Here is a 27,992-nt window from a genome sequence, read left to right as displayed (position 1 = left end):
CCGGACTTCTGGAGGGATTTTTGTTATCACGGTAATTTGATAACGAAGAAGAAGTAGAAAAGGGGAGAAACCCCCCCTCCCTCCCCCCCACCCCCCGCTTTCCCAATGGTGGGTTTAGGCGAGTCAAAGTTGGCTGTTTTTCATCCGCCGTCGACCGTTTTCAGTCAGTAAATCATGGAAAGGTGCCTGGCGAATCCCGTCCTCCTGCTGGTCCTCGTCGCCTTGCCGCCGAGCCCCCTGCAGGCGTGGACGTCCGGCCCGGCCAACGGCGACCGGACGCCGGGGACGCCGGGAGACGCGTCGACCGTCCGGGGGGAACTCAGCAGGCCCACCGCGCCGCAGCAAGTCCTCACCTCGGACCCCGGGACGCCAGAGTCCCCCGCCGCGGGACGCGTTCCGACCGGGCGGGCCGAGCCCACTTCAGCAGGAGCCACCACCTCCGCCTCCTCCACCGCCTCCTCCACCTCCTCCACCGCTGCAGCTGCAGACACGGGTAAGAGGAACAAGCCGGCGACCTGCTCGCTTTACCGGCTGCAGGCTGCAGGCGGCTCCACGTTGAGTCGGTCCCCTCCGCTAACGCCGAGCTGGGCTTCTGGTCCAGCGGCTGCAGCGAGCGACTGGAGAAACGACTCGCCGACCGGAGGGTAAAAGTGTACGGAAGCAGAGTAAAACGCCCGTTAGCCTGAACCCCAAGTTCACTTTTACCGAGACTCGGCTTCACCACGCGGCTTCTATGCCTCTCCAGGAGCGCGAGCTCCTGAGCTTTTACTTTGATGTACTGGCAAAACGTGTACTTTAGAATAACTATACTCGTGTGTTTCTTGTCAAATACTTTATCCTTTTGGAAGAGGGTAGTTGCAGTCATACTCGCACAATAATACCGTAGCGAATTCGGGGGGGGGGGGGGGGCAACGCAAACCGCTGGAACTGCCGCGGCCGGGAAGCGAACCCGTGTCGCCCGCGCCGCGGGAGACGTCGCTAACCGCTCGACTAAAGGGTCAGACCCGCGCGCCAGCGGCCAGCGTGTCTACTAATCCGTGCACGTTACAGTACTTATGAGTACATTTTTAGTCCCTCAAACTCAGTATATTCCCCATTCAGAAGTATCCTTTAACAACAAACCTGAAACACACTTTTTTCCAAGAGTACTTATTAGTAATAGGATAGTAATCGAAAGTAGCAGTAGTTATTAGTAGTAGGCTGACTGGTTGAAGTACTCTGTACTCAAGGTTAAGCGTTGTTTTCAAAGTGCGACATTGACAAACTCAGTCATCTCAGTATTTTTGGACTGAGCACCCCGGTGTCGATAGTGTGACGGTATTTTGCTGCTTTCACAAGATATTGTACATGCAAGAAAATATTGATCATGCTCATTAGTAATGTGGGCATGGTGGCCAAGCAGGTGGAGACCTTCGTTGTTCATTTCACTCATAAAAACAGTCGAATGAGCTTCGAAAATAGTCTTACTTTACTGTAATGCAGCCTGCAAGACCCGGGATGTTATGTCCCAATATTACAATGAGCAAAACCACAGACGATGTCTGCTGTCTTATCACAGCATCGGTGCTATACTAATGTGTTGCCCAGCTCTGTTTTAAAGTAACACATCTGAGTTGAGATTTATCACAAGCATCTCCTACACTGCACATCCATGATTCCAGGTCGTATATAACGTTCTTCTCTTCACATTATTGTACAGCAATGTCTTGGTATGCCTCGTATCCTCCTCCTCTGGTTCATAGCCGAACCCTTCACTGTTGATGTGATATATTCTTGGGACTGTGCAGCCAAGCAGCAGCCGTAATCCTTCAGACTCAAGTCCCCCAGCGGCCGCCTGCTATTGTCCACAACTCACCAGCCCCTACTGTTAAACTGGTTCCCCGGTCGCCAATTAATCCATCACCGAGTTGATGATTGCCGAATGAATCACTGCTTAATGTTCAACACTTAGTTGATTTGAATTAAGGCTGAATTGTGTTCTGTTCACCATTTATTAAACCTAAAACACTGGTTTGGTCACAGGTTGTTAAGAAAAACCCATTTAGTCGTCACATCCAGACACGGTGCTGATCTCCATCAGCACCTTCACTGGGATCTGAATGACTGAAAGATGCTGGTTTCCATCTCTGACATCTTTGTAGTAGTGCTGAAACGATTAGTCAATTAATCAAGTGGTCAGTCGACAGCGCATTAATCAATTATAATGTTGGTAACTGATTAATCGTTATGGCCATTTATCAAGCGGAAATGCCAAGTATTTGCTGGTTACAGCTTCACAAATGCTAAGATTTGCTCGACTTTCTCCAATTCATGCCATAATAAAATGAATACTTTAGGGCTTTTGGCCGCTGGTCAGAATAAGTAAAGAGTTTTAAGATATCACTTCGGGCTCTGAGAACTTGTGGTGGTCGTCTGCCATTATTTTTCACATTGTATAGACTAACTGATCAATTGAAACCTCAATCAATAGATTAATTGAAAGAATAATTGTCAGATTAATCGATAATGAAAATAATCTTCCATTGCAGCCCTGCTTGTTAGTTGGACGGATCAAATATTAACATCCCAGGCGGTTTGCGGCTGGGCGTGAAATGGCCGGGATGAGAGTCAGCCCCTCCAAGTCTGAGGCCGTGGTTCTCTACCGGAAAATGGTGGCTTGCTCGCTCTGGGTTGGTGATGAGTTGTTGCCTCAAGTGAAGAAGTTCAAGTATCTCCGGGGTCTTGTTCACGAGTGAAGGTAGGGTGGAGCGGGAGATTGACAGGCGGATTGGTGCGGACGTTGTACCAGACTGTTGTGGTGAAGAGGGAGCTGAGCCGGAAGGCAAAGCTCTCAATTTACCAGTCAGTCTTCGTTCCAACCCTCAACTAGGGTCATGAGCTTTGGGTAGTGACTGAAAGGGTGAAATCGTGGATACAAGCGGCTGAAATGAGTTTCCTCCATAGGGTGTCTGGGCTCAACCTTGGAGTAGAGCCGCTGCTCTTTCACCTTAAAAGGAGCCAGTTGAGGTGGTTCGGGCATCTGATTAGGCTGCCTCCTTCCTTTGGAGGTCCAACTTGGAGGAGACCCCAGGGTAGACCCAGAACTCGCTGGAGGGACTACATGTCCAATCTGGCCTGGGAACACCTTTGGATCCCCCAGGAGGGGCTGGCAGCCGTTGCTGGGGAGAGGGGCGTCTGCAGTGCCCTACTTAGCTTGCTGCCACCGCGACCCCACCCCGGAGAAGCGGCTGATGACGAGATGAGATGCGGTGACAACATTCACTGACCTCTTGAAGCCTCACACAAGCTCATACAGATATTTCTAAGACTGGAGCCTAATGCAGGCCCTGAAACCACTGTTATACATTTGATTCCTATTCATAGTTTTACGGCAATACTTTTTATGTTTGAATTAGCAGCATACGGTAATGGTAACTGAATGTACGGAGGTTACGTGTGCATGGAGTAGAACACCAAAATATTTGAACAGGTGTTGGCTGGTGCGTTATTTTCTTAAATGAGATGGATCCATGATGCCAGGCTGCTGCAGGCTGACTGGCGGGCAGCATGGTTGGGCATATCCGTTATGGCTGCAGCCAGCTAGCTGCTGTAACATGTCTTTTCTCTGAGCACTGTCAGCTCACCTGAAATGGGCTGTGGGATATAGATATGCAAAGCAGTTCGTTATAGATATTTGTCGATGAGACCTAAGCCCAGAGTCTATGCAAGCATTGTGACTAGCAATCAAACAAACGGAAATACACGTTTTTCCAAGTTATCGAGTATGGCAGTGATGACTCATTTTAGGATTTTACTATCAATTCTAGTGAGACCAGCTATGTTATATGGTTTGGAGACAGTGGCACTGATGAAAAGACAGGAGGTGGCGCTGGAGTTGGCAGAGTTGAAGATGCTAAGATTTTCATTGGGAGTGATGAAGAAGGACAGGATTAGGAGCGAGTATATTAGAGGGACCGCTCAGGTTCGACGGTTTGGAGACAAAAGCAAGAGAGACAAGATTGAGATGGTTTGGACCTGTGTGGAGGAGAGATGCTGGGGATATTGGGAGAAGGATGCTGAATATGGAGCTGCCAGGGAAGAGGAGAAGAGGAAGGCCAAAGAGGAGGTTTATGGATGTGGTGAGGGAGGACATGCAGGTGGCTGGTGTGACAGAGGAAGATGCAGAGGACAGGAATAGATGGAAACGGATGATCCGCTGTGGCGACCCCTAACGGGAGCAGCTGAAAGAAGAAGATCAATTCTATAGACCCCAACAAACCCAAAGGGAGAAGAAATGTTAGGAGTAATGTTCTCAGTGGAACCATATTCCCAGATTGTTTAGAGTTTTTGTAAAAAGCAGTATTTACTGGTCACGTGACCATTCACCTCTAGGACACCAAAGGCTGAGTGACCATTCTGGGGACAAAAGCTTTGTAAAGGTCTAGATTTTAGAACTAAAACCCACCAATTTAAAAGGTATACTCAGCAGGATTTTCCCCTAAATCTAACAAGTTCTTCAATATGTCCAAGATGAAGGGAAAAGTCACATTTCCCATTTATTCCTTCCTATTTGGTATGTTGTCGTCCCCTGTGTCCGGCTTAAAATATGTGTTCTGGGTTGTAAAATGGCTCCTACACTATACACTCTTCCCACCCTATTTAGGCAAAACATTCGGGCCCCGCCATACTTTCTGCATTTTGCAAAGTATGGTGGAGCAGCTGCCTGTCAGGCCACAAATGCGTCTTGCAGCCAAGGCAAATTGCTGACAATAGAAAAGATACAAAATACAGGGAACGTAGTTATCTGGGGAAATGCTATGCAATGATTCTGGCATCAAGGACTTTTGGACTTGCTTTTTTAACTAAGATCAGTTATCCAATCTAAACCAGTAAACTTGCTATTGATAATCTTATTTTAAATAGAGAGAGAGATAGCATGTGTACCATATGATGCATGCTGCTGCCTGTTTAGACCTTCAACCACTGGCTGGTTTGGACGTGGACCACCACTACAGTGCATCTGCTCCTTATCCGTCTGACTGTTAATTGCTCTACTTTCTCCCCTGGCACTAGAGTGATTGGATTCTTTCATTTAAATCATGAAGTTCTATGTTAAATGCTTTAGAGTGAGAATGCGGTGTTATTTGTGGGGTAAGGCAGCTTAACTGGTGTGAAGATCTGCTCTGTTTCCTTTCTAATCAGACAGGTTATCTGCTTGTGCCAGTGGACTTGAGACTGTTTTACTTTACAGCTTAGACCTGAAAAGTGAGTTAACACTCGTTTTTAGCCGCATCACATTCAGAAAAAGGACTGAAAACGGGGTGTAGAGGACAGTGATGGAGGTGTCCATGTATAAAGAATATAAAGGAGTATAGATGTAGAGGACAGTGATGGAGATGTCCATGTATAAAGGATATAAAGGGGTGTAGATGTAGAGGACAGTGATGGAGGTGTCCATGTATAAAGGATATAAAGGGGTGTAGATGTAGAGGACAGTGATGGAGGTGTCCATGTATAAAGGATATAAAGGGGTGTAGATGTAGAGGACAGTGATGGAGGTGTCCATGTATAAAGAATATAAAGGAGTATAGATGTAGAGGACAGTGATGGAGGTGTCCATGTGTAAAGGATATAAAGGGGTGTAGATGTAGAGGACAGTGATGGAGGTGTTGGTTAGACTGAAGGTAACAGTCTTATAGTAAGTAGTAGAACATCTCGTCTCAGCTTCTCACAAGTCTACCCAGAGAGCTTAGTCGGCTAATGCCCGTGTGTCGCCTTTCCACTAGCCTCAGACTGTATTGGTCAAACATGCTGGACATGGTCCAGCCACCATGGGTCGCTTACGTCACATGGGTCTTTGTATCTTTAATGCCTCCATATTAAGTAGGAATTTGGAAGGTGGTGATTGTATTAGGTGCTTTCTCCTGGAAGAAAGGAAAAGCAGAGATTTTCTTCCTCAAAGCCTCCGTGTGATGCAATCTCATTTTTGTCGAGTTTATCAGCAGGATAAGTAGTTCTGTCATACTAGAGTGATACCAAAATGTTTTCGGAACAAAAATATAAAATTAAAAAAGCCTTCACCGTCTCTTTGATAATCCCCTTTGGGACTATTTGCAAAGACATGGCATGGCATAAAAAAACCCAATTTAAATGAGAATGGAGGCTGTTGGCAGCATGTACGCGTTGTGAAAATATTGACTTAATTACTCTTATTTTGCCAAATAAGGGTTTGTGTGAGCATGCATGCTCTTTTGCAGCTCCACCCTGCTTGCAGGGAGTATAAAGTCCGGCTGCTGTCTCCTACTGCCGGCCACCCAACTGCTGCACTGAAACAACTGGGGGTCAAGTTCCTTTCTCAGGGGCATTTAAAAGTCGCTGCCAAGACAGGGAAAAAAGAAATCAAGCAGGTAACTTTTCTGGTAATAAAACCCATTAATCGAGTCTCCTCTGTGTGAACGTTCCTAGGCCGAAAACCCTGTCAGCCGCCTCCCTTATTGTACATCACACACAGCCCAGCATTGTGCATTATGTAAGAGGTTTACTGTTGCAGGCAGATGGAAAAGTCATGTCTTGAATACACCCTGTTTGGCCTAGTCACACAGTGAGACTGGATCCAGGCAGAGAGAAAAGGGGAAGACAGTCAGAGAGAGACACCTGATGAAATAGAATGAGGGAGAATGAGATACAGGCTGTTGGCCCACATCCCTCCTCTGGCCCCCCCTGTGGACATGCTGTTCTGCAGTTGAACTCTGTCCTCTGTTGGTTTTGGATCCTATCTGCTGGTTGCTGTACGTTGGCTTCAGGATGTTGTCCAGCGCTGAGGCTCATCCTCAGGATACCGTTGTTCCAGTCCTGGTCTGCTGGAGACCGGCCAGTTTATTGGCTATCACACTCCCAGGCTGCAGCACAGCATCGTGGCTAGGCGGAGAACGAGTCCAGCAATGACGTCGGTCTGAGGGGTTGAATAACTAAGATTAATGTTTGCTATAATCCAGCTTTTACTGTCTTTCGTTAAGTGTATACGCCTGTGACTTCTGATGAAGTTTAAAGTTGGACATATTAAAAGGAGTGATGTGCTTCATCAGAGACCTGCGGGGAGATAGCATGGCACAAAGCTACCCGTCTAACATGTTAGCTACTTCTAATTCTCAATATTTTGCCTTTGCACTTTACACAAAGGGTATAATCTATAGCTTGACTTGCCATGTAAGAAATGTAAAACCTCGACGGAACAGTAAAAGCAACATTTTTGTAGATGTTTGTATTTTTTTCGTTCCACATTAAATAGCCAGTAGAGCACTGCACAAACTTTAAGAAAACTATGGGTAGAGGAGTGCCTCCAGCTGAACAAGGCATCCAGTGACGCAGGAAATCACATACGAATCCTCTTCCCTCTACAAAATATAATCTGTAAACACCCCATTCTCATGAACTGTGCAGCATTAAGAGTCTCAAAGAATTATCATCTAAATCTGTTGTTATTATTTTGTTGTTCCGTAACTGGCTAGAAATCTCAGCTTCTATGTACTGTCTCGTTTTACTTGCAAGTGAAGGATAACCAGCTGTCATCAACATTGTCCTGAACTACACATTTGGCTTCATCAATATAGAGCGCTTTATAGCATCAAGGATAAAAGTAGAGGAAAATAAGATGGAGCCACATTACATTACATACATGTATATCACTGGGGAATAAGCCAACAGCTAAATTACATAAGAAAGGTTATACAGTCATTTTTAGTTCTGAATTACTCAGATGCACTAGGCTAGTTGGAGAAAACCATGGTGAGGGCTTGTAGGCCTGGCAGCGTTCCCTGTGTTTGAACAGCTTTGCTTGCACTTGGTCCTGGGTCATTCTCTATAACTGCATTAACTGGCAGCAGTGCATCTGCCACTTACTGTCGTTCATTCCTGTCAATAGAAGGGGGAGATGTACTCTTTACTTGACCCCCCCCCTTTTTTTGGACCCCCACCTTTTTTTCTCTCCAATTGTATCCGGCCAATTACCCCATTCTTCCGAGCCATCCCGGTCACTGCTCCACCTCCTCTGCCGATCCGGGGAGGGCTGCAGACTACCACATGCCTCCTCCGATACATGTGGAGTCGCCAGCCGCTTCTTTTCACCTGACACTGAGGAGTTTCACCAGGGGGACGTAGCGCGTGGGAGGATCACGCTATTCCCCCCAGTCCCCCCGAACAGACGCCCCAACCAACCAGAGGAGGCGCTAGTGCAACGACCAGGACACACACCCACATCCGGCTTCCCACTCGCAGACACGGACAATTGTGTCTGTAGGGATGCCCGACCAAGCCGGAGGTAACACGGGGATTCGAACCGGCAATCTCCGTGTTGGTAGGCAACGGAATAGACCGCTACGCTACCCGGACGCCCTACTTGACCCTTTTAAAGTTGGCTGGATGTCTGAGGTAAATAAAACCACTTTGTTAGCTCTCATCAGACAGATGAACAGTCCCAACACTGACATGTAATGCTTGGAGCTGCAAGGTGGAGGAGCGAGCCCACTCCACGACCAGCAAGTGTATTGAGCTTTGGATAATTTACAAAAGCCTCTTTCATACCATAGTGTTTTCCCGGGGTTTCAAATCCCGGGCTTGTTGCACAGCCCCCCTTTCACACCACCAAGTCAATTGCAGCTTCTTACTTGAAAGCGCCCTTTCACATAAACCCCACAAATCCCTGCATTTTAGTTACGTCAGTCCCCGGTCTGCTTTATGATCACCTCCATACCGTCAGCTCCCTGTTTATAGTGATCTTCAAAACATGGCGGGTGGATTAGATTATTCTGATGTGTTGTTTCGTTTCATATATTGCCAGTATTTGCACAACATGCCTTTTTTCCTGCCATTGTTGTCATGTCAGCTGCCCCACACTGGGACTGCAGTGCAGCAGAGTAGGCCACAAGTACGTCAAGTTGATGTCTGCATACCTGCAACTAGGGCTGGGCGATGTGACGATATGTATTGTAGCGCATTTGGGGGGCAGCCGGGACGCGAACGCGGATCTCCCGCACCACGGGCAACTACGTTAACCGGTCGACTAAAGGGTCTGACCCGTTAGCTAAGGGCCAGCGAGTCTAGTCATTCGTGGTTGTTACACTACCCCCCTGCATATCAGCTCCCTCACGCCTCTGGCCGCATGTGCTGCCGATGGCCTCACGGTGTGGTGTGGGTGACCCGGGTTCATGTCCCGGCTGTGGCGGTTCCCGGCTGCCCCCCGAATTCACTACATTGATGTCAGAGGTTGGATGGTGAGACCGTGAGGCCATCGGAGGCGCGGGCGCCCAGAGGCCTGAGGTAGCTGACGCGCATCCCCGCGACCCTGAGAGCAGGATAAGCGGTTCGGATAATGGATGGATGGCTGGATTATACACACCCTATAAATGTTTATTTATTTATTTAATCAAGTTCAGGGTTGTGGAGGGTGGGAGCAGTCTAAGTAGGCATTGGGCGGAAGGCAGGGGGACCCCCTGAAAGAATGACCCCCACACACACAGAATCATTTACACTCATGGGCAACTTACAGTCTCTAATTCCTCTCTTATGCAAGATTTTGTGCAGGGGAAGGCTACCAAAGTTCCCCAAGAAAGTAAACATGAACATATGGGGGAACATGCAGAAGGGCTTGGATCAAACCCAGGAGCTCGTTACTGCGAGGCAATACTGCTAACTGCTAAGTCACCATGCCTTTCCGAATTAAGTTTCAGATGACTTTATTTCCATTCTATTTTTGTTTTTTTTGTAGGTAGGATAGTAACTCTGTTCAGTCTGTGCACAGGGCGGCCCCCTCTTTTAAATGGAAGGGGACACCCTGGCCTATGGCACCACGGTGACAGTTTCGAGAGGCCAGACAAAGATAACTTGGGAGTGGAGGAAAAAGGACTATATCTGACACAGATAAAAAGTTGTCCCCTGAGACACAGGACATGAAAACCTCATTTGATGCCACATGACAGTTTCCCCACCAGAGTCTTGTACTTGCTGATCTTTAGGAAGGAAATGGCAAATTCCCTAATGGACACAGTCACCACCATATTTAGATACTTAGGCTTTTGTTAGAGTAGTCAGGCCTGGTTGCCAATTGTTCTCCACCCCAAATTATCACATCCGCAGCAAGCTACTTTTGAGAACCTCATCCCCCCTCTTGCAGTTCATAAAGAGCCAGACCCAGCCTCTGGGGTGCCCCCTGGTGGCACATATTACACACTGCAGAGATTTGAGTAAGCAGTGTTGTTCACATGCAACATCGTCACTGTAAAGTAAATATAATAGTAAATGTAGTATAATAGCAAATATAAAGTAACTATAACACATTTTCAATGAGAAATGTCCAATCAAAAATGTTGATCTTAACAGTTAACGATCTAACTTTTTTGTTTTGCTTTTTTTCCATAGCCACTGAGCAGACACAGACACAGACACTCACGGAAACAAGCAGCTGGTCATTTGAGAGGACCACAGAAAGGTCCACAGAGGTATACACTGTTTTAGCCACCACTGAGTCCAGTGGAACTGCCTGGGAAGACCTATCCATCCCGGACCAGCTGCTTAATGTCTCGTCTGCCCTCTCGTTGGAGCCGAGGCCTTGGACAGTGATGGAGGAGGCCAGGCTGGCCCAGGACAACACCGAGAGTGGCCTCCGACCAGAGGACGTCACAAGCTTGAGCTCTGGAACATCCCGAGGGGTCGCTATCAACACTGATAGCACCTATATCTCCACCACCATCAACCGAGCTGGAGAGAGGACCCTTCTCTCTGTCACCTCCTCTAACAACAGCACCTCCTCTGTGTTTACAGAGGACTCCAACTCCCGCCAGCCTCCTTCAACGGGACTTTCCTCAGTCAGGGGTACAGAGTCTGAGGATTATACTGATAGTGCCCTGTCCACTAGGACGAACGATGGGGACACAACACATTTAGACCACCATCTCACTAGCTCTTTTAGGGGGACATTTTCAGAGACAGAGAGTCCAGAGTCATCTAAGTCGACCTATTTTTGGATGGAAGAACGTAATACTACTCAGCATCATCTCACCTCCATTTCTGAGGAAACTCCTAACTCTACCCCGCCTCTCAGAGTGATTGGAAAAGATGAAAGCAGTCCTAGCACTGACCAATTGGAGGTGTCAGTTTCATCAACGCTTCCTGTTATTTCATCCGAGGGTAGTACCGCCAATATCTCTTGGACAGAGCAAGGACACACTTCAGGTTCCAGCACAGGCACCTTCACCGAGTCTTCCTCAGGTGTCCAGACCTCCAGTAGTCAGAACCAGGGACTAACAGAGAAAGTTTCATCCCAGACCAGAGAGGAGAGCCTGGGCACGGGTCTTACCAAAGTACCCCCTACAATTAGCACCAGTGTGACTGCCCTGGATGAATCTTTGGCTAGGTTCCTGTCTGACCAGCCTCCCTTCATCCCTCAGACAGAAAGACCAGTGCTGGCCACTGAGATCTTCCTCACCACCACTCCTGTGACCGTTACACATAGGTACCATTACAATTTGCATAAGAATACTGTCATAGATAAATTAGTCAATGAATGAATGAATGAATGAAGATAAGACTTGATAAGAGAAGTGTAAAGAGAAATGCATCAATAAAACTTATAATAGGAACTGACAGAATTCCACCTAAGCCTAATAATTACCCTTACATCTACACTATGACAATACAGGGAACTCAGTAAAATTGTTAACAACAATATGAACCCCCCACCGCTGGATATTCCTAAATTTTCTGCAAGGTCATTATATTTTTTCCAACTGTTTATATGTTCATTTGTTGATAGACGGATTGACCCATTGATTTGTTAATGTATTCCTTAACAGCTCACAGGTAACAGAAGAAGAAGAGACTCATACAGCCAGTACAACCACCAGCACTACTGCCACCTCTTCTCAAGGCACCGCCCTGCTTCCCCAGTCAAGCAGCAGTGGCAGCCCTACCACGGAAGCACCCACCCAGCCTACCACCCAGCGCACTACCCCCTCCACCACTACCTTTACTCTCGCCCAGCAGACCTCTACAGCAGCGACCCCTCAGCCGCCCCCCCTGCCCCCCAGCCAGACCCAAGGGCCCACAACAGGAGCAGCCGACCCCACAAATGTCACCACCTTGAAGGTAGAGACCAGCACAGCCACCTCACGGAACACTGCGACCAACAGCAGGCCTACCACCACCTCATACAGCAGCACCACCAGAAGCACAGAGGCACCTCACACCATAGGAAAGCAGACTGATAGGGGTACCACAGCCAGCATAGTGACAACAGCACCCATGGAAGTTCAGTCCACAAAGGCACTTTCAGGTTAGTAGTTCACACTCTTCTTCGTCTCAAGTGCAAGTAGTTGGCTTCCAGGATAACAGAATACATTTTTGCATACATCTGCCCTGGTTTGGAGGATATAAGATGGCTGTTGGGGACACTTGTGTGGTTTTTCTCTCTTATGCAACATAAAATGAATTAACATATGACAGGTGTTGGGGAAATGGCTAAAATTGTTCTCACAAGCCAATAGCAATGGCAAGTCAGCAGTAAGCATTTTGTTCCCCTTGAATCCTGCTGCCCCCCTCAGGGCCAGTAAAATAATGACAACACTTAAAGGATAATTGGTTTTTGTTTTTTTTTGCTAATTGGGTCTTATTTTTATAGCTTTTGCCATTGTGAATAGCGGTTATGATATGAGCGAGTTTGTCATACAGCTGGGATGGGAGAATAGTATTAAAAGCTGAACCGTAATTGACAAAACAATCCTTGCATAGGTACCAGAGGTCTCTTGGTGTTCGCTCTGTATGCAGACTAATAAGGCTCTAGGACAACACTGGAAAGATGGTTACATACCAGGCGTTCAAGGATTTCAATGATAACAGGTGTCAAAGCAACAGGTCTGTAGTCCTTCAGACAGCTTGAGTTGGGTTTCTTAGGCACGGGTACAATCAGAGCTGACTTCAAACATACTGGGACCTTCTGCTGTGCAAGGGACCAGTTAAAAATCTCAGTTGAAATAGGGGCAAGTTCATATGCACAGTATTTCAGGTTAGCACATGATACCAGATGAGGGCCAGCAGCCTTCCTACTCTTTCGCCTGCACAGCAGGTTTCTTACCTCCTGCTCCCTGATTAAACCTGGCGGAGCAGCAGGCACACATCCACTAACAGAACAGGCCTGTCAGTCTGCTTGTGTATCAAACCTGCAAGAGAAGTTATTCAACTCATTAGGCAGGTAAGGTTCAGTATCTAGGGTGACGTGATTTATTTTATAGTAATGAAGTGAAAGCCCCGCCATATCCCCCCGCTGTCCTTAGAGTTAAGCTTGTTTTCTAGCTTGTTTTATACTCTTTCCTTACTGCCTTTTCAAATTCATACTTAGATGTCTTAAAAGATTTTTGTCGCCTGATTTGAAAGCTGAATTTTTCTTCCCCCACAATGCTTTAATATCTCTACTAAACGATGGCTTACTATTACTGTAAACCATTACAGTCTTGGATGGAGCACATACATCTTCAACAAATTTGATGTAAGACGTGACCACCTCAGTAAGAGTCCAGATCGTCATTTGGCTCCTTCGATGCAGTCCAGTCAGTTGTAGCAAGACAGTTATAGCATGTCCGTCGCTGGAGGGGACCACCGTCTGGCAATGCTCCTGCAGGGTTTGATGGCTTCCAGTCTCTGACGTCACATGGGAATGAGACGAACTGTGTTGCGGGCCGACTCTCCAAGGGGCGCTCTCACTACAGTGTGAAATGTCCATGGAATAACACAGAAACACTGATCAAGTATTTGCTCACCCCTGGTAGCTGTAAAAATCTGCTCTTTATACCTTGGCAATGCCCTCCTTAAGCTAATGTGGTTGAAACGGCCCAATACCAACACTGCCGAGTCTGGATGGGAGTTTTCAATCTCCATAATATGGGCGGCGAGCCGCTGAGAGGCAGCCGTAGCCCCGGCTTGAGGAGGGATGTTTATACAGCGGTCAGGGTGAAAGATTCAAGTTCCCTAGCGACATAGAATGATCCGCATCTGATAGTAAGTGTCTCAAGTTCAGGAGAGCACGACTGCGACATATTCCTATTGTCGGTAGGCCACCTTTGGTTTACACAGAAGCAGACGCCTCCTCCACGTTGTTGCAGTGACTCCTCTGTACGGCCCGCCCGGTATAGGCTGGAGCCTTCCTGCTGCAGTGCCGAGCCATGTATCTTCACATCAAGCCGGCAGTGGCGCCCCCAGAAATTGTTCATAGGGCTGGCGAAATGGGGCCACTGAAAATCTTGGGGTGGCACACCAAAACCAAAAGCCATGACTGAATTTCAGGAATTCTATGCTGCTGTTGTAGTGTACTGTATAGGCTAGTGGAAAACTGTCAATATGAGAGTTAAGAAAAATATACATTATTGATTTAAATGAACAGCACCTAATGTAAAATATCAGATAGAAGCTTATTATGATTAATCAGAAGCATATTCTGCATATGCGACTCGTGGCTGGGGGGGGGGCAGGGTTAGTATCAGGGTGGCCGTGGCCACCCCTGGCCACCCCTTGGGGGCGCCACTGCAAGCCAGGTCTCAGTAAAGCACATGACCGGGCAGTCAGCGTAGTGTTTCCTCAAGCCGGTCAAGATGGCACGCTCATCGAGTTTATTGGCCGAAGAGCGTATGTTAGAGAGAATCATACCAGGCAGCGGTGTACGGTGTCCCCGCCATCTTTGCCGCACCAGAAGGCCGGATCTTCTCCCTCGTTTCCTGGGCTTCCGCGGCTGCATGAAGAGTATAGCAGCTTCGGTTCTAAGTCCGGCATACTCCTATGTGTCTGTAATCCAAACGATCATGTTTGATAGATCAGCATACACTTTCCATGCTCAAACACAAAGAAAACAAACACAAGGTGAGCAACAGTTGCCATGGTGTGGCGCCATCTTACCACTGCAGGATTTCCTACCGAATGGTCCCTGCGTCAATGGCTGCTTAACTTTTTTGTCAGAGAGGATGCAGGTGGCCAAACTTAATGACAGCACAGGGGTGTGTACTGTCCTCGCTCCTGTACTCACGGTACACAAGTCACTGCATTTCTAACTACCTGCTGGTCTGTTAGGATGTTTAAATTGGCTGATGGCACCACAGCAGCGGGTATGATGGCCAACAATGATAGGAATGCCTACAGAAGTGAAATTTCATCTCTGGTGGGCTGGTGTAACTCAAACCACCTGGAATTCAATATTTCTAAAACCGAGGAATTAGCAGTGGACTTCTGCAGGAGCCGTGGGGACCACCTACAACACTGATGCCTGGACCGACCAGAGGAGGCGCTAATGCAGCGACCAAGACACATACCCACATCCGGCTTCCCACCTGCAGACATGGCCAGTTGCGTCTGTAAGGACGCCTGACCAAGCCGGAGGTAACGCGGGGAATTTAAAGGCAGTGTTCCCTGCCTTCCTTTGTTTAAGTGGTGCTATGTTTGCCTAAATGATTTTTTATGTCTTTTTCAGTTAATTAGTTTAAAGGTATATGCCACTACTTTTAAGGCTGCTTATTGATCAGCTGTTTTTCGATTTTATACATAAATGTTTACTTCGATACCGGGGCGGCGCAATGGTTAGCGCGGTCGCCTCACAGCAAGAAGGTCCTGGGTTCGAGCCCCCGGGGTGGTCCAACCTTGGGGGGTCGTCCTGTGTGTGGAGTTTGCATGATCTCCCCGTGTCTGCGTGGGCTTCCTCCGGGGGCTCCGGTTCCCTCCCACAGTCCAAAGACCTGTAGGTCAGGTGGATCGGCCGTACTACATTGTCCCTGTGTGTGTCGGCCCTTCGATGGCCCGGCGGCCTGTCCAGGGTGTCTCCCCGCCTGTCGCCCGATGGTTCCTCGGATAGGCTGCCGTGACCCCGGTTGGGATAAGCGTTTCGGGTAGCGGATGGTTGGATGGGTGGAGCTGTAAATGGCTATTTCGGTACAGGTCTTTCAGCTGCGCGACCCGGGGTTTCTCTCTTTTTCGCCATGGTGTTGGATTGGGTGCTAAGAATTGCGGGATCTTACTCGTTTTGGCGTCCACCAACAAAAGTGTGGTATCGTGGGGCAGCATATTCACCACCACGGTCGTCCACGCGGTACTCTGCACCATAAAACACCTCGTAAACAAACACGCATAAAACATAAAACGCACGTAAAAGACCTCGACACCGTCACAGGCCCGGGCGTGGCCTTGCTGCTGCAGTCCACGCCCCGGGCCTGTTGTATCAACCGAGTGTCAGTTTCACCAAGTCAGTAAAATGCAGGATAACCATGTCCGTGTTTATGCACTCCAACACAGTAGTGGGCTCCTGGTCACCGTTCTTTGCTCGTGTGTGACGTTTTGGACTCCTCCTCTTGCGCCGTTAAATACGACTCGCAGGGCGAGCGGGACGCTAACAAAGTCGTGCGGTCCTTCGTGTTCTGCAGGGAACCCTTGTGCACCGAACCCCTGCGTGAACGGCGGGATGTGCGTGAGCTCCGGAGGGCGTGGATTCACCTGCCAGTGTGGGAAGGCCTGGACGGGGCCCACCTGCAGTCAGGGTGAGTTTGTACAGCCGTTGTGTCAACTCACCGGCCCCGGTTGTCACCAGGTGTTTTGCACTGTTGTGTACGTGATGGGATGACCGTGTGTATCCGTCTGTGTCCAGATGTTGACGAGTGCGGAGGGCCCGTGTGTCCCTCGAGCGCCCGTTGCGTGAACACGCAAGGGTCCTTCAGCTGTGAGTGTCCGCTGGGCTTTGAGTTGGAGGGCAGACACGCCTGCACCCGAGGTACAGCGGCCCTTTAACTCCACCCAAATACACCACAAACTCAGTCACTAAATCCACTTATAGATTCGTATATGTACATATACGCATATATACGGGGTCAGCTGTCCAAAGTGACGGGGAGTGCAGGAGAGAGGTGAAGAAGAGCGGGCAGGCAGGGTGGAGTGGGTGGAGAAGAGTGTCAGGGGTGATGTGTGACAGAAGGGTACCAGCAAGAGTTAAAGGGGAGGTTTACGAGATGGTGGTGAGACCAGCTATGTTATATGGTTTGGAGACAGTGGCACTGATGAAAAGACAGGAGGTGGAGGTGGAGGAGTTGAAGATGATACGATTTTCATTGGGAGTGATGAAGAAGGACAGAATTAGGAACGAGTACATTAGAGGGACCGCTCAGGATGGACGGTTCGGAGACAAAGCAAGAGAGGCAAGATTGAGATGGTTTGGACATGTGTGGAGGAGAGATGCTGGGTATACTGGGAGAAGGATGCTGAATATGGAGCTGCCAGGGAAGAGGAGAAGAGGAAGGCCAAAGAGGAGGTTTATGGATGTGGTGAGGGAGGACATGCGGGTGGCTGGTGTGACAGAGGAAGATGCAGAGGACAGGAAGAGGTGGAAACGGATGATCCGCTGTGGCGCCCCCTAATGGGAGCAGCCGAAAGTAGTAGTAGTAGTAGTAGTATGTGTGCGTCTGGATGTTTACATATATTTTAGGGGAAAAGCAAATTGCTTATCTTGTCCCTTCACATCAAGTCCAATATTCAGTTCAGTTTTCAGCTCAGTTCAAAACTTTATTACAGACTCAGGGTCCATCACAGACAAAGACAAACAGGTGAAAGACAGACCCCAATAATACAACCTCAAACACAAACTGCGATTGAGTAAATAGGTAGAGGGCCATTTACATGGAACGGACACACACACACACACACACACACACACACACACACACACAAATGGCTTCATTGTGTAATCCGAAGCCTTTTTTTTAAATATTTTAAATGTGCTCATTTGCTCGCTCCAGAATTCCCAGAATCCACCTAACTGCATGTGCACATTTCTATCTGCCCCCCCACAGCAAAGACCTTTTTGGGAACGTTCACCGTCACCAGACAGCCACGAGACCCTGTCCTCTACCAGGGTGCCTCCATGCATGAGATTCAGAGGGAGATTATCCAGCTGGTGAGAGACACCACACGTTACTGGATCACTTTATGTCCTCGCCGGGTGTCTGTGGACACGCTTATCATGTATTTATACACGCCGTGGTAAATTATCATGTATTTATACACGCCGTGGTAAATTATCATGTATTTATACACGCCATGGTAAATTATCATATATTTATACACGCCATGGTAAATTATCATATATTTATACATGCCATGGTAAATTATCATATATTTATACACACCATGGTAAATTATCATATATTTTATACATGCCATGGTAAATGATCATATATTTATACATGCCGTGGTAAATTATCATATATTTATACATGCCATGGTAAATTATCATATATTTATACACGCCATGGTAAATTATCATATATTTATAAATGCCGTGGTAAATTATCATATATTTATACATGCCATGGTAAATTATCATATATTTATAAATGCCGTGGTAAATCATATATTTATACACGTCATGGTAAATTACCATATATTTATACATGCCATGGTAAATTATCATATGTTTATAAATGCCGTGGTAAATCATATATTTATACACGTCATGGTAAATTACCATATATTTATACATGCTTTGGTAAATTATCATATCTATACATGTCATGGTAAATTATCATATATTTATACACGCCATGGTAAATTATCATATATTTTATACATGCCGTGGTAAATTATCATGTATTTATACACGCCGTGGTAAATTATCATGTATTTATACACGCCATGGTAAATTATCATATATTTTATACATGCCATGGTAAATTATCATATATTTATACACGCCATGGTAAATTATCATATATTTATACACACCATGGTAAATTATCATATATTTATACACACCATGGTAAATTATCATATATTTATACACGCCATGGTAAATTATCATATATTTATACACACCATGGTAAATTACCATATATTTATACATGCTGTGGTAAATTACCATATATTTATACATGCTGTGGTAAATTATCATATCTATACATGCCGTGGTAAATTACCATATATTTATACATGCTGTGGTAAATTATCATATCTATACATGCCGTGGTAAATTATCATATATTTATACATGCTGTGGTAAATTATCATATATTTATACATGCTGTGGTAAATTATCATATATTTATACATGCCGTGGTAAATTATCATATCTATACATGCCGTGGTAAATTAAGTCAATGCTGCCTCTTTCTTTGCCGTAGCTGAACGTGTCCCTATTAATCCTACGTGGGTACAGACGGTCAACTTTGAGTAAGAAGTGAGTTTTTTTGCCATCTCTGCTTCTGAAAGTACTGTACACTCTTTTTTGATACTACCCCGGGACACAGCTTTTTCATATCTGATCCCTTCGTCTTCCTTCTCGGCGTTTTAATATGTTCTTTTCCTCCTCCCTGCAGAGAGGGGGACGGGGCGCTCATCACTGCTGTCAACACGTTTTACATCTCCACCAACGTGACCAGCGCTGAGGTTTTCAACAGCATCCAGATGTCCCTCAGCAACTGCAGCACCGCAGCCGCCCACTGCAGGGTGCTCCTGCACCATCGGCTCTCGTACCACGGTAGCTACCAACCCCAGTAATCACCATCATCCTCCACGCCATCATCATCATTCATTACTTTGTATGGCACGTTTCTTACAGGGGGACATAAGCCATGTCCCCCGGCTCGACACTGTGTCTAAGCGTGTTTAGCCGTATTAAGGGCTGACTAATGATGTTCAGCTGTCTTAAATTAAATTTGAAAAACACTTAGCCCCCCAGCAGCCGAGACGTTCTGTGAGCTGGAGGCTCCGATGTCTCCGGCCCGTGGCCAGAGTCTCTCCACTTAGATGGAGGTAAAAAAAAAACTGAATAAAATGGAATAGAATAACACTAATAATGAGTCCAGCCCCTCTCCAGGAATTTGGTACCAGAGCCCGTCCCATAAGTGGAGGTGAGCCCAACTCCATCTAGTTGGTACCGCTCCACCTCCCGCACCAGCTCAGGCTCCTTCCCTGCCAGAGAGGGGACATTCCACATCCCCAGGACCAGTCGGCACGCCCCAATGCCTGCCGTCCAGCCTGCATTGGGTCCACGGGGTGGTGGCTCCATGTTGTTTTTTCGGCTTGACCGGACCCCATGGGCCAAGGCCTGGCCACCAGATGCTCGCCGGCGAGCTCCCCTCCCAGGAATGCAAAAAAACCCCCAAAAACGAATGAATAATAATGATAATAATAATGATAATAATAATAATAATAATATAATAATAATAATAATGATAATAAAAATAATAATAATAATAATGATGATAATGATAAAAATAATAATAATAATAATGATAATAATAATAATAATAATAATAATAATAATAATAATAATGATAATAATGATAATAATAATAATAATAATGATAATAATAATAATAATGATAATAATAATAATAATAATAATAATGATAATAATAATAATAATAATAATAATAATGATAATAATGATAATAATAATAATAATAATGATAATAATAATAATAATGATAATAATAATAATAATAATAATAATAATGATAATAATAATAATGATAATAATAATAATAATAATAATGATAATAATAATAATAATAATAATAATAATAATAATAATAATAATAATAATAATGGCCTACACAGCCTCACACCAGGCAGTGTAGGCCGTAATTCTCATCATGGCCTACGCTGCCTGATGAAAGGCCATGTCTCATGAACTACGGCCTACACGGCCTTCAGAGAAGGTGTGTGGGCCATAGTTCTCGGCTACACTCTCTCACATACTATTTAGCCCTGTGATGGCCTGGCGGCCTGTCCAGGGTGTCGCCCCGCCTGCCGCCCAATGACTGCTTGGGATAGGCTCCAGCATCCCCGCCACCCTGAGAGCAGGACAAGTGGTTTGGATAACGGGTGGATGAATGGATAAAATAACAAACACTGAAATAACAAAACAACCAACAAAAAAAATCAATATTCATCCACCAATGTGGAAAGAGACCCGTTCATCCCCGGCATGGCTAATATCCAGCACGATTTGTGTGTCTTGCCCAGTGGAGAGCTTGTGCGTGGCCCAGAAGACACAGTGCGACACTGAGCGCTCCACCTGCACGGACAGCGGCGGCACGGCCTACTGCCAGTGCCTGCCCGGTTACTACAAACACAACCCCGATGACCTCTCCTGCATCGGTAAGATGTGTGCACGTGTGTTACTTGTGTGCGCTTGCAAACGCTTACGTGTGTCTCCCCGGGTTGTACGCAGAATAGCTTCAAAAGGGTCGTGCGTGTTTTGTATTCTGGTGTTTTCTGAACCTCGTGTGTTTTGTTTCAGAATGTGGGGATGGCTATAAGCTGGAAAACGGCACCTGTGTACAGTAAGCGTGCAGTTTTTTCCCCCCCTCTTTTCTAATCATGTCAGTGATCGCCAGTACAGACAGGTCTGAAGCCATGTGGTCGTTGTAAAGGTCATTGTATCCCTACATCTTTCAGGTGCATGTTTGGATTTGGAGGGTTCAACTGCGGAAATTGTGAGTGGCAAACTGCAAAGTTATTCCAGCACATACGTTTTACCATTTTTTTATATCTAAGTTCACAGTTTTTCACGTTGACATGATGGGGGATTGTGTTGCTGTGGCGTTGACGTATTGTTATCGTTAAATGTTGCAGTTTACAAACTGATTGCGGTGGTGGTGTCGCCTGCAGGGGGCGCCCTGCTCCTCATCCTCTTCATCGCTCTCATCGTCACCTGCTGCAGGTAAGGGGGTGTTTCGCGTCCTGCATGCTCAGCCACTTCTTACTGTCCAAACCAGAATCCGTGTGCACAACACATGCTGAGGTCATAGTCCTCCATGTGTGTCCTTCACTAATGGTCTACGAACATGTTGAACAGTCGACTCGATGATGGAATAAAATCCATCGCTGTTGAACAGCTTCGCCAGTCGTTCAGCGTGCTCTTCACGTTTTGAGCCGCGCAGCTTTTAAGACCCCTTCTCAACTCCGTCGTATCCCAGGAAAGACAAGAACGACATCAACAAGATCATCTTCAAGAGCGGAGATCTGCAGATGTCTCCGTACGCCGACTTCCCCAAGAGCAACCGGGTGTCCATGGAGTGGGGCCGAGAAACCATTGAGATGCAGGAGAACGGCAGCACGAAGAACCTGCTGCAAATGACCGACATCTACTATTCGGTAAGGACACGCCGCCACGCGGCCCACTGCTTCACATCCTAAGCCAGAGCTCACGCCATGTTTTCTGTCCTCATCTGAACAGTGTCTTTCTGCATGCTGTCCTCATCTGAGCAGTGTCTCTCTGCATGCTGTCCTCATCTAAGCAGTATCTCTCTGCATGCTGTCCTCATCTGAACAGTGTCTTTCTGCATGCTGTCCTCATCTGAGCAGTGTCTTTCTGTATGCTGTCCTCATCTGAACAGTGTCTTTCTGCATGCTGTCCTCATCTGAACAGTGTCTTTCTGCATGCTGCCCTCATCTGAACAGTGTCTTTCTGCATGCTGCCCTCATCTGAGCAGTGTCTCTCTGCATGCTGTCCTCATCTAAGCAGTGTCTTTCTGCATGCTGTCCTCATCTGAGCAGTGTCTTTCTGCATGCTGTCCTCATCTGAACAGTGTCTTTCTGCATGCTGTCCTCATCTGAACAGTGTCTTTCTGCATGCTGCCCTCATCTGAATGGTGTCTTTCTGCATGCTGTCCTCATCTGAACAGTGTCTTTCTGCATGCTGTCCTCATCTGAGCAGTGTCTCTCTGCATGCTGTCCTCATCTAAGCAGTATCTCTCTGCATGCTGTCCTCATCTGAACATTATCTCTCTGCATGCTGTCCTCATCTGAACAGTGTCTCTCTGCATGCTGTCCTCATCTGAGCAGTGTCTCTCCGCATGCTGTCCTCATCTGAACAGTGTCTTTCTGCATGCTGTCCTCATCTGAACATTATCTCTCTGCATGCTGTCCTCATCTGAGCAGTGTCTCTCCGCATGCTGTTCTCATCTGAACGGTGTCTCTCTGCATGCTGTCCTCATCTGAACATTATCTCTCTGCATGCTGTCCTCATCTGAGCAGTGTCTCTCCGCATGCTGTTCTCATCTAAGCAGTATCTCTCTGCATGCTGTCCTCATCTGAACAGTGTCTCTCTGCATGCTGTCCTCATCTGAGCAGTGTCTCTCTGCATGCTGTCCTCATCTGAGCAGTGTCTCTCTGCATGCTGTCCTCATCTGAACCATGTCTTTCTGCATGCTGTCCTCATCTGAACAGTGTCTTTCTGCATGCTTTCCTCATCTGAACAGTGTCTTTCTGCATGCTGTCCTCATATGAGCAGTGTCTCTCTGCATGCTGTCCTCATCTGAACAGTGTCTCTCTGCATGCTGTCCTCATCTGAGCAGTGTCTCTCTGCATGCTGTCCTCATCTAAGCAGTATCTCTCTGCATGCTGTCCTCATCTGAACAGTGTCTCTCTGCATGCTGTCCTCATCTGAACAGTGTCTCTCTGCATGCTGTCCTCATCTGAACAGTGTCTTTCTGCATGCTGTCCTCATCTGAGCAGTGTCTCTCTGCATGCTGTCCTCATCTGAGCAGTGTCTCTCCGCATGCTGTTCTCATCTGAACGGTGTCTCTCTGCATGCTGTCCTCATCTGAACTATGTCTTTCTGTATGCTCTCCTCATCTGAACAGTGTCTCTCTGCATGCTGTCCTCATCTGAACTATGTCTTTCTGCATGCTGTCCTCATCTGAACAGTGTCTCTCTGCATGCTGTCCTCATCTGAACTATGTCTTTCTGCATGCTGTCCTCATCTGAACAGTGTCTTTCTGCATGCTGTCCTCATCTGAACAGTGTCTCTCTGCATGCTGTTCTCATCTGAACAGTGTCTCTCTGCATGCTGTCCTCATCTGAACAGTGTCTCTCTGCATGCTGTCCTCATCTAAGCAGTATCTCTCTGCATGCTGTCCTCATCTGAACAGTGTCTCTCTGCATGCTGTCCTCATCTGAACATTATCTCTCTGCATGCTGTCCTCATCTGAGCAGTGTCTCTCCGCATGCTGTTCTCATCTGAACGGTGTCTCTCTGCATGCTGTCCTCATCTGAACAGTGTCTCTCTGCATGCTGTCCTCATCTGAACTATGTCTTTCTGCATGCTGTCCTCATCTGAACAGTGTCTCTCTGCATGCTGTCCTCATCTAAGCAGTATCTCTCTGCATGCTGTCCTCATCTGAACAGTGTCTCTCTGCATGCTGTCCTCATCTAAGCAGTATCTCTCTGCATGCTGTCCTCATCTGAACAGTGTCTTTCTGCATGCTGTCCTCATCTGAGCAGTGTCTTTCTGCATGCTGTCCTCATCTGAGCAGTGTCACACTATTCCCTGCAGTTCCCCCTCCCCCGCAAACAGGCGCCCCGACCGACCAGAGGAGGCGCTAGTGCAGCGACTGGGACACATACCCCCATCCGGCCTCCCAACCCGCAGACACGGCCAATTGTGTCTGTAGGGACGCCCGACTAAGCCGGAGGTAACACGGGGATTCGAACCAGTGACCCCCCGTGTTGATAGGCTGCCACGCCACCCGGACACCCCCGAGTGAGCAAGACCTTCAGGAGTTGTTCATACTCATGAAAGCGGCACGGTGGCGCACAGTGGTTAGCGCTGTCACCTCCACCGCGAGAAGGCCCTGAGTTCAAACCCCGGGGTCGTCCAACCTCGGGGGTCGTCCCAGGCCGTCCTCTGCGTGGGTTTTCTCCGGGTGCTCCGGTTTCCCCCTCCGTCAGAGAGCCATGCGCTGTAGGGTTAGCACTCCTGTCCGTGGCGAGACGGACGGGAGGCAGTCCCCGGGTGCTGCCCGGCGACTGCCCCCTGCTGCTAGCTACACGGCTAGGATGGGGGTGGTGAGGGCAGAGCAGAACCCCCCCCCTCCCCCCGGGGGATCAGTATAGCATCTCAAGATGAAAAAAAGTCCCAACTCTGATCCTGGTAGGGGTCAACTCACCCTCGCCGGCCCGTCATTCTGACACTCAGTCTTCATGTTGTCCAGGTCACTGGTCTGCTGTGGGACGGCATCGCTGTCGTTCTCTCTCGCTCTGCCTGTCTCTCTCTGTCTTGATGCCATGTACAAAGTAGTCCCCAGATTTCACAGAGGAAACCTCAACCTTTGTTTTCTCTCCCCCTCTCTCCCCCTCTCTCCCCCCCTCCCTCCCTCCAGCCTGCGTTGCGCAATTCGGATTTGGAGAGGAACGGGCTGTACCCGTTCACCGGTCTGCCAGGCTCACGTCACTCGTGCATCTACCCGGCCCAGTGGAACCCGTCCTTCATCAGCGACGATTCTCGAAGGAGGGACTACTTTTAATCGCCCGCCGCGCCACCTTCCGGCCTCCCCCACCCGAAAACATGCACTGACGCGCCGACACGTGCCCACTCCGAAGCGGACCTTGCTGCCGGGGTCCACTTGCAGCGGCCATGTTTGCTATGCAGCCCACCCACCTTGTTTGTGTTTGCGTTGAATGTCCGGCTGCACTTCGCGGGGGGGCCTACTGCGCTAGCTCCATCAGGTTGCACTCTCTCTTGTCTTTTATGTGAACGAGACGTGAGTGTGTGTTGTGTTTGCACACACGTGTGTGTGTGTGTGTTTGTGTGTATGTGAGCCAGTGGCGGCTGGGGCTGAAAACTTTTGGGGGGGGGCACAATTTACCTTGGCACAGCACACCTGACAGCTGCTTTAATGTCCACACAGTCACAGAGTTATTAAGAAGGACAATGTAGCCTATAGCGTTTATCAGGGTTGGTAGACGGCGGATGATTGACAGTCGAGGTGGGCGTGAGCATGATCGACAGCCACGAGAATCGTCCAGTCACATTAGCTCAAGAAACATTAACACAATACCAATTCGTCGCCAATAGAAGCGGGCGTGTCTGGGGCAGCACAGAACCGCGCCCCACCCGAAGAAACCGGACAGCAGCCTCAGGTCACCCGCTCGCCACAAGTCTGGAAGTGCCGCGGCCGGGACGCGAACCCGTATCGCCCGCACCGCAGGAGGCGTCGCTAACCGCTGGACTAAAGGGTCAGACCCGCCAGCCAGCGGCCGGCGTGTCTTCTTATCCATGCACGTTACACTGTGCTCAGACACAAACCAACCAAACACCATCTGGACCCAATATTTAATGGCTGCCGACAGACAGAAAAACACTTAATCCGTAATTATTTACATTATAGTGAACTTGTTTAAGTAGATTTTCACCTCTTGCTATTTGAAGGCGGGAGGGGCGGGGGGCGGCGCCCCTGCGCCCTCTACTGGCCAGCCGCCGCTGATGCGAGAGCGTGAGCGCGTGGGCTTGCGCGCGCTCACACGCAAATGAGATGCAAATGAGTTTCTGGATCGGCCGGAGCCCTGCGCTGCTGTGATACGCCCGGCCGACCAGCCAGCCCACGGCTGAGCGTCCTTCACTGCTCGCAGAGGGGGGAGGGGGCGGGGCGAGTTAAAGGAGCAAGAAACGATTTGAAACCACTGAAGAAGTCTAACGTACCAAACGTTTCGGATGCCCGTGGCAGATGCTGAATGTGTGTTTTATTTTTTAAAATCTGCCCGTTGCGTTAATTTATTTCTTTCGTTAAACTCCGACATGTAGCATAAAGGATGTCTCGCGTGCGCGCGGAGAGGAGAAACGCGCGGCTCAACGTTGTGCGCTTGTGCGCATGCGTGCTTGTAAGGTGTGTTTTTGTTGTTGTTGTATGCGCACGCGAAGGATGTAACGCGTAATCTGTGCCAGAAGTATGACGTCACATCGAGCGATTGTATATAAAGGTGTATCATATTTAGTTTGCTGGGGTTTTTTTTGTTTTTTGAGAATAAATATTTTATGTAACTATTTTGTTCTTGTATGAATGCCATGTTAATTCTGACGTTTTAGTCAGACATGCGTAAATAAAACTCTTTGCACTGAGCTCTTGTCTTCGACTCAGTTCTGTAAAACGGTAAAAATGATTTCCAGATTTTTATTTCTTTATTATTTTTTTTAAATAATTTTAGTCCTTGTTATGACCCCCGAAGGCAGTTTGTATTGGATGAGGTTCAATTTTTGGCAGGTTTAAGAAAGTTTAAATGTCCTCCTTCCCATATGCGTCACGCCTCACTATTGCTCAGCAATATTTGGTGACGCAAGACAAGCTTGTGGCCTTACTGTGTGTGTGCAGCGTTATTGGGTTTACTGTCTGCAGGGATCAATAATACTCCCAAATATGTGCAACGTCCCCAAAATGAAAACAGTCACGCAGAATGCTCCACAGGAATCCTATAGCAGTACTACTATATGAAGTACTAGTAGTACTTCATATAGTACTTCATCTGCTGCATAGTAATCATATCATAGCCAAGAGTGCATGTCATATCAGTGTAAGTGCACTTTGGAACAAAAGGTGGAGAATCATCCATCCATCCATTATCCAGCTCTCAGGGATGTTGGAGCCTATCCCAGCAGTCATTGGGCGGCAGGCGGGGAGACACCCTGGACAGGCCGCCAGACCATCAAGGCCACACCACACCACAATTTAGTACGGCTGATTCACCTGGCCTACAGGTCTTTGGGGGGAAACCCACACAGACACGGGGAGAACATGCAAACTCCACACAGAGGACGAACCGGGATGACCCACCAAGGTTGGACTACCCCGAGGCTCGAACCCAGGACCTTCTTGCTGTGAGGCGACCGCGCTAGCCACTGCACCACCGTGCCGTCCACAGTTCAGTTCACTTCAGTTCACTTCAGTTCAGTCCAACACGTTGAGCAGAATCAACCCTCTCTCTACCGTGTGCAGCTGGTAAATGATGCCCCCCCCCCCCCCGTCTCCCTGCTCCCCTGTGGTTGCGTTGTATTTCCTTATCTGACCTGCAGCCTCGGCTTCACACGGATCAAACCATGCGGCCCGCTGCTCTCGTCTCCATCCTCAACACACCCGGCTGCTCTCTCGTCTCTGGTCCAGAGAGCAGACGGGACCAGGTAAGAGAATCGCACCAGGTTCTGCCTGCGGGATGCGAAGCAACCG

The 27,992-nt window shown here is 47.8% G+C and overlaps 1 protein-coding gene across 4 annotated transcripts; it reads left to right on the top strand.

Annotated features, from left to right (window-relative positions):
• On the top strand, positions 1-26,894 carry heg1 (heart development protein with EGF-like domains 1). Of its 4 annotated transcripts, none has more exons than XM_056289995.1 (14): positions 1-493; positions 10,393-11,485; positions 11,826-12,304; positions 16,425-16,538; positions 16,646-16,768; positions 17,841-17,944; positions 19,167-19,222; positions 19,362-19,522; positions 21,016-21,150; positions 21,293-21,335; positions 21,451-21,488; positions 21,628-21,715; positions 21,972-22,149; positions 25,158-26,894. In XM_056289995.1, exons 1-14 carry the CDS (start codon positions 175-177, stop codon positions 25,299-25,301), a joined length of 3,075 nt encoding a protein of 1,024 aa, XP_056145970.1. In that variant the 5' UTR covers positions 1-174; the 3' UTR covers positions 25,302-26,894. The 4 variants fall into 4 exon arrangements, 3 of the variants coding, with proteins under 3 accessions (XP_056145970.1, XP_056145971.1, XP_056145972.1); XM_056289997.1 differs by lacking the exon at positions 1-493 and adding an exon at positions 8,334-8,406; XR_008811022.1 differs by lacking the exons at positions 21,293-21,335; positions 25,158-26,894 and having other exon boundaries at positions 21,972-22,107.
• The last annotated feature ends 1,098 nt before the right edge of the window (positions 26,895-27,992 follow it).

Source organism: Lampris incognitus, chromosome 11, assembly GCF_029633865.1.
Source record: "Lampris incognitus isolate fLamInc1 chromosome 11, fLamInc1.hap2, whole genome shotgun sequence".
Lineage (NCBI taxonomy): Eukaryota > Metazoa > Chordata > Actinopteri > Lampriformes > Lampridae > Lampris > Lampris incognitus.
This window is presented reverse-complemented; position numbering and strand designations above follow the sequence as displayed.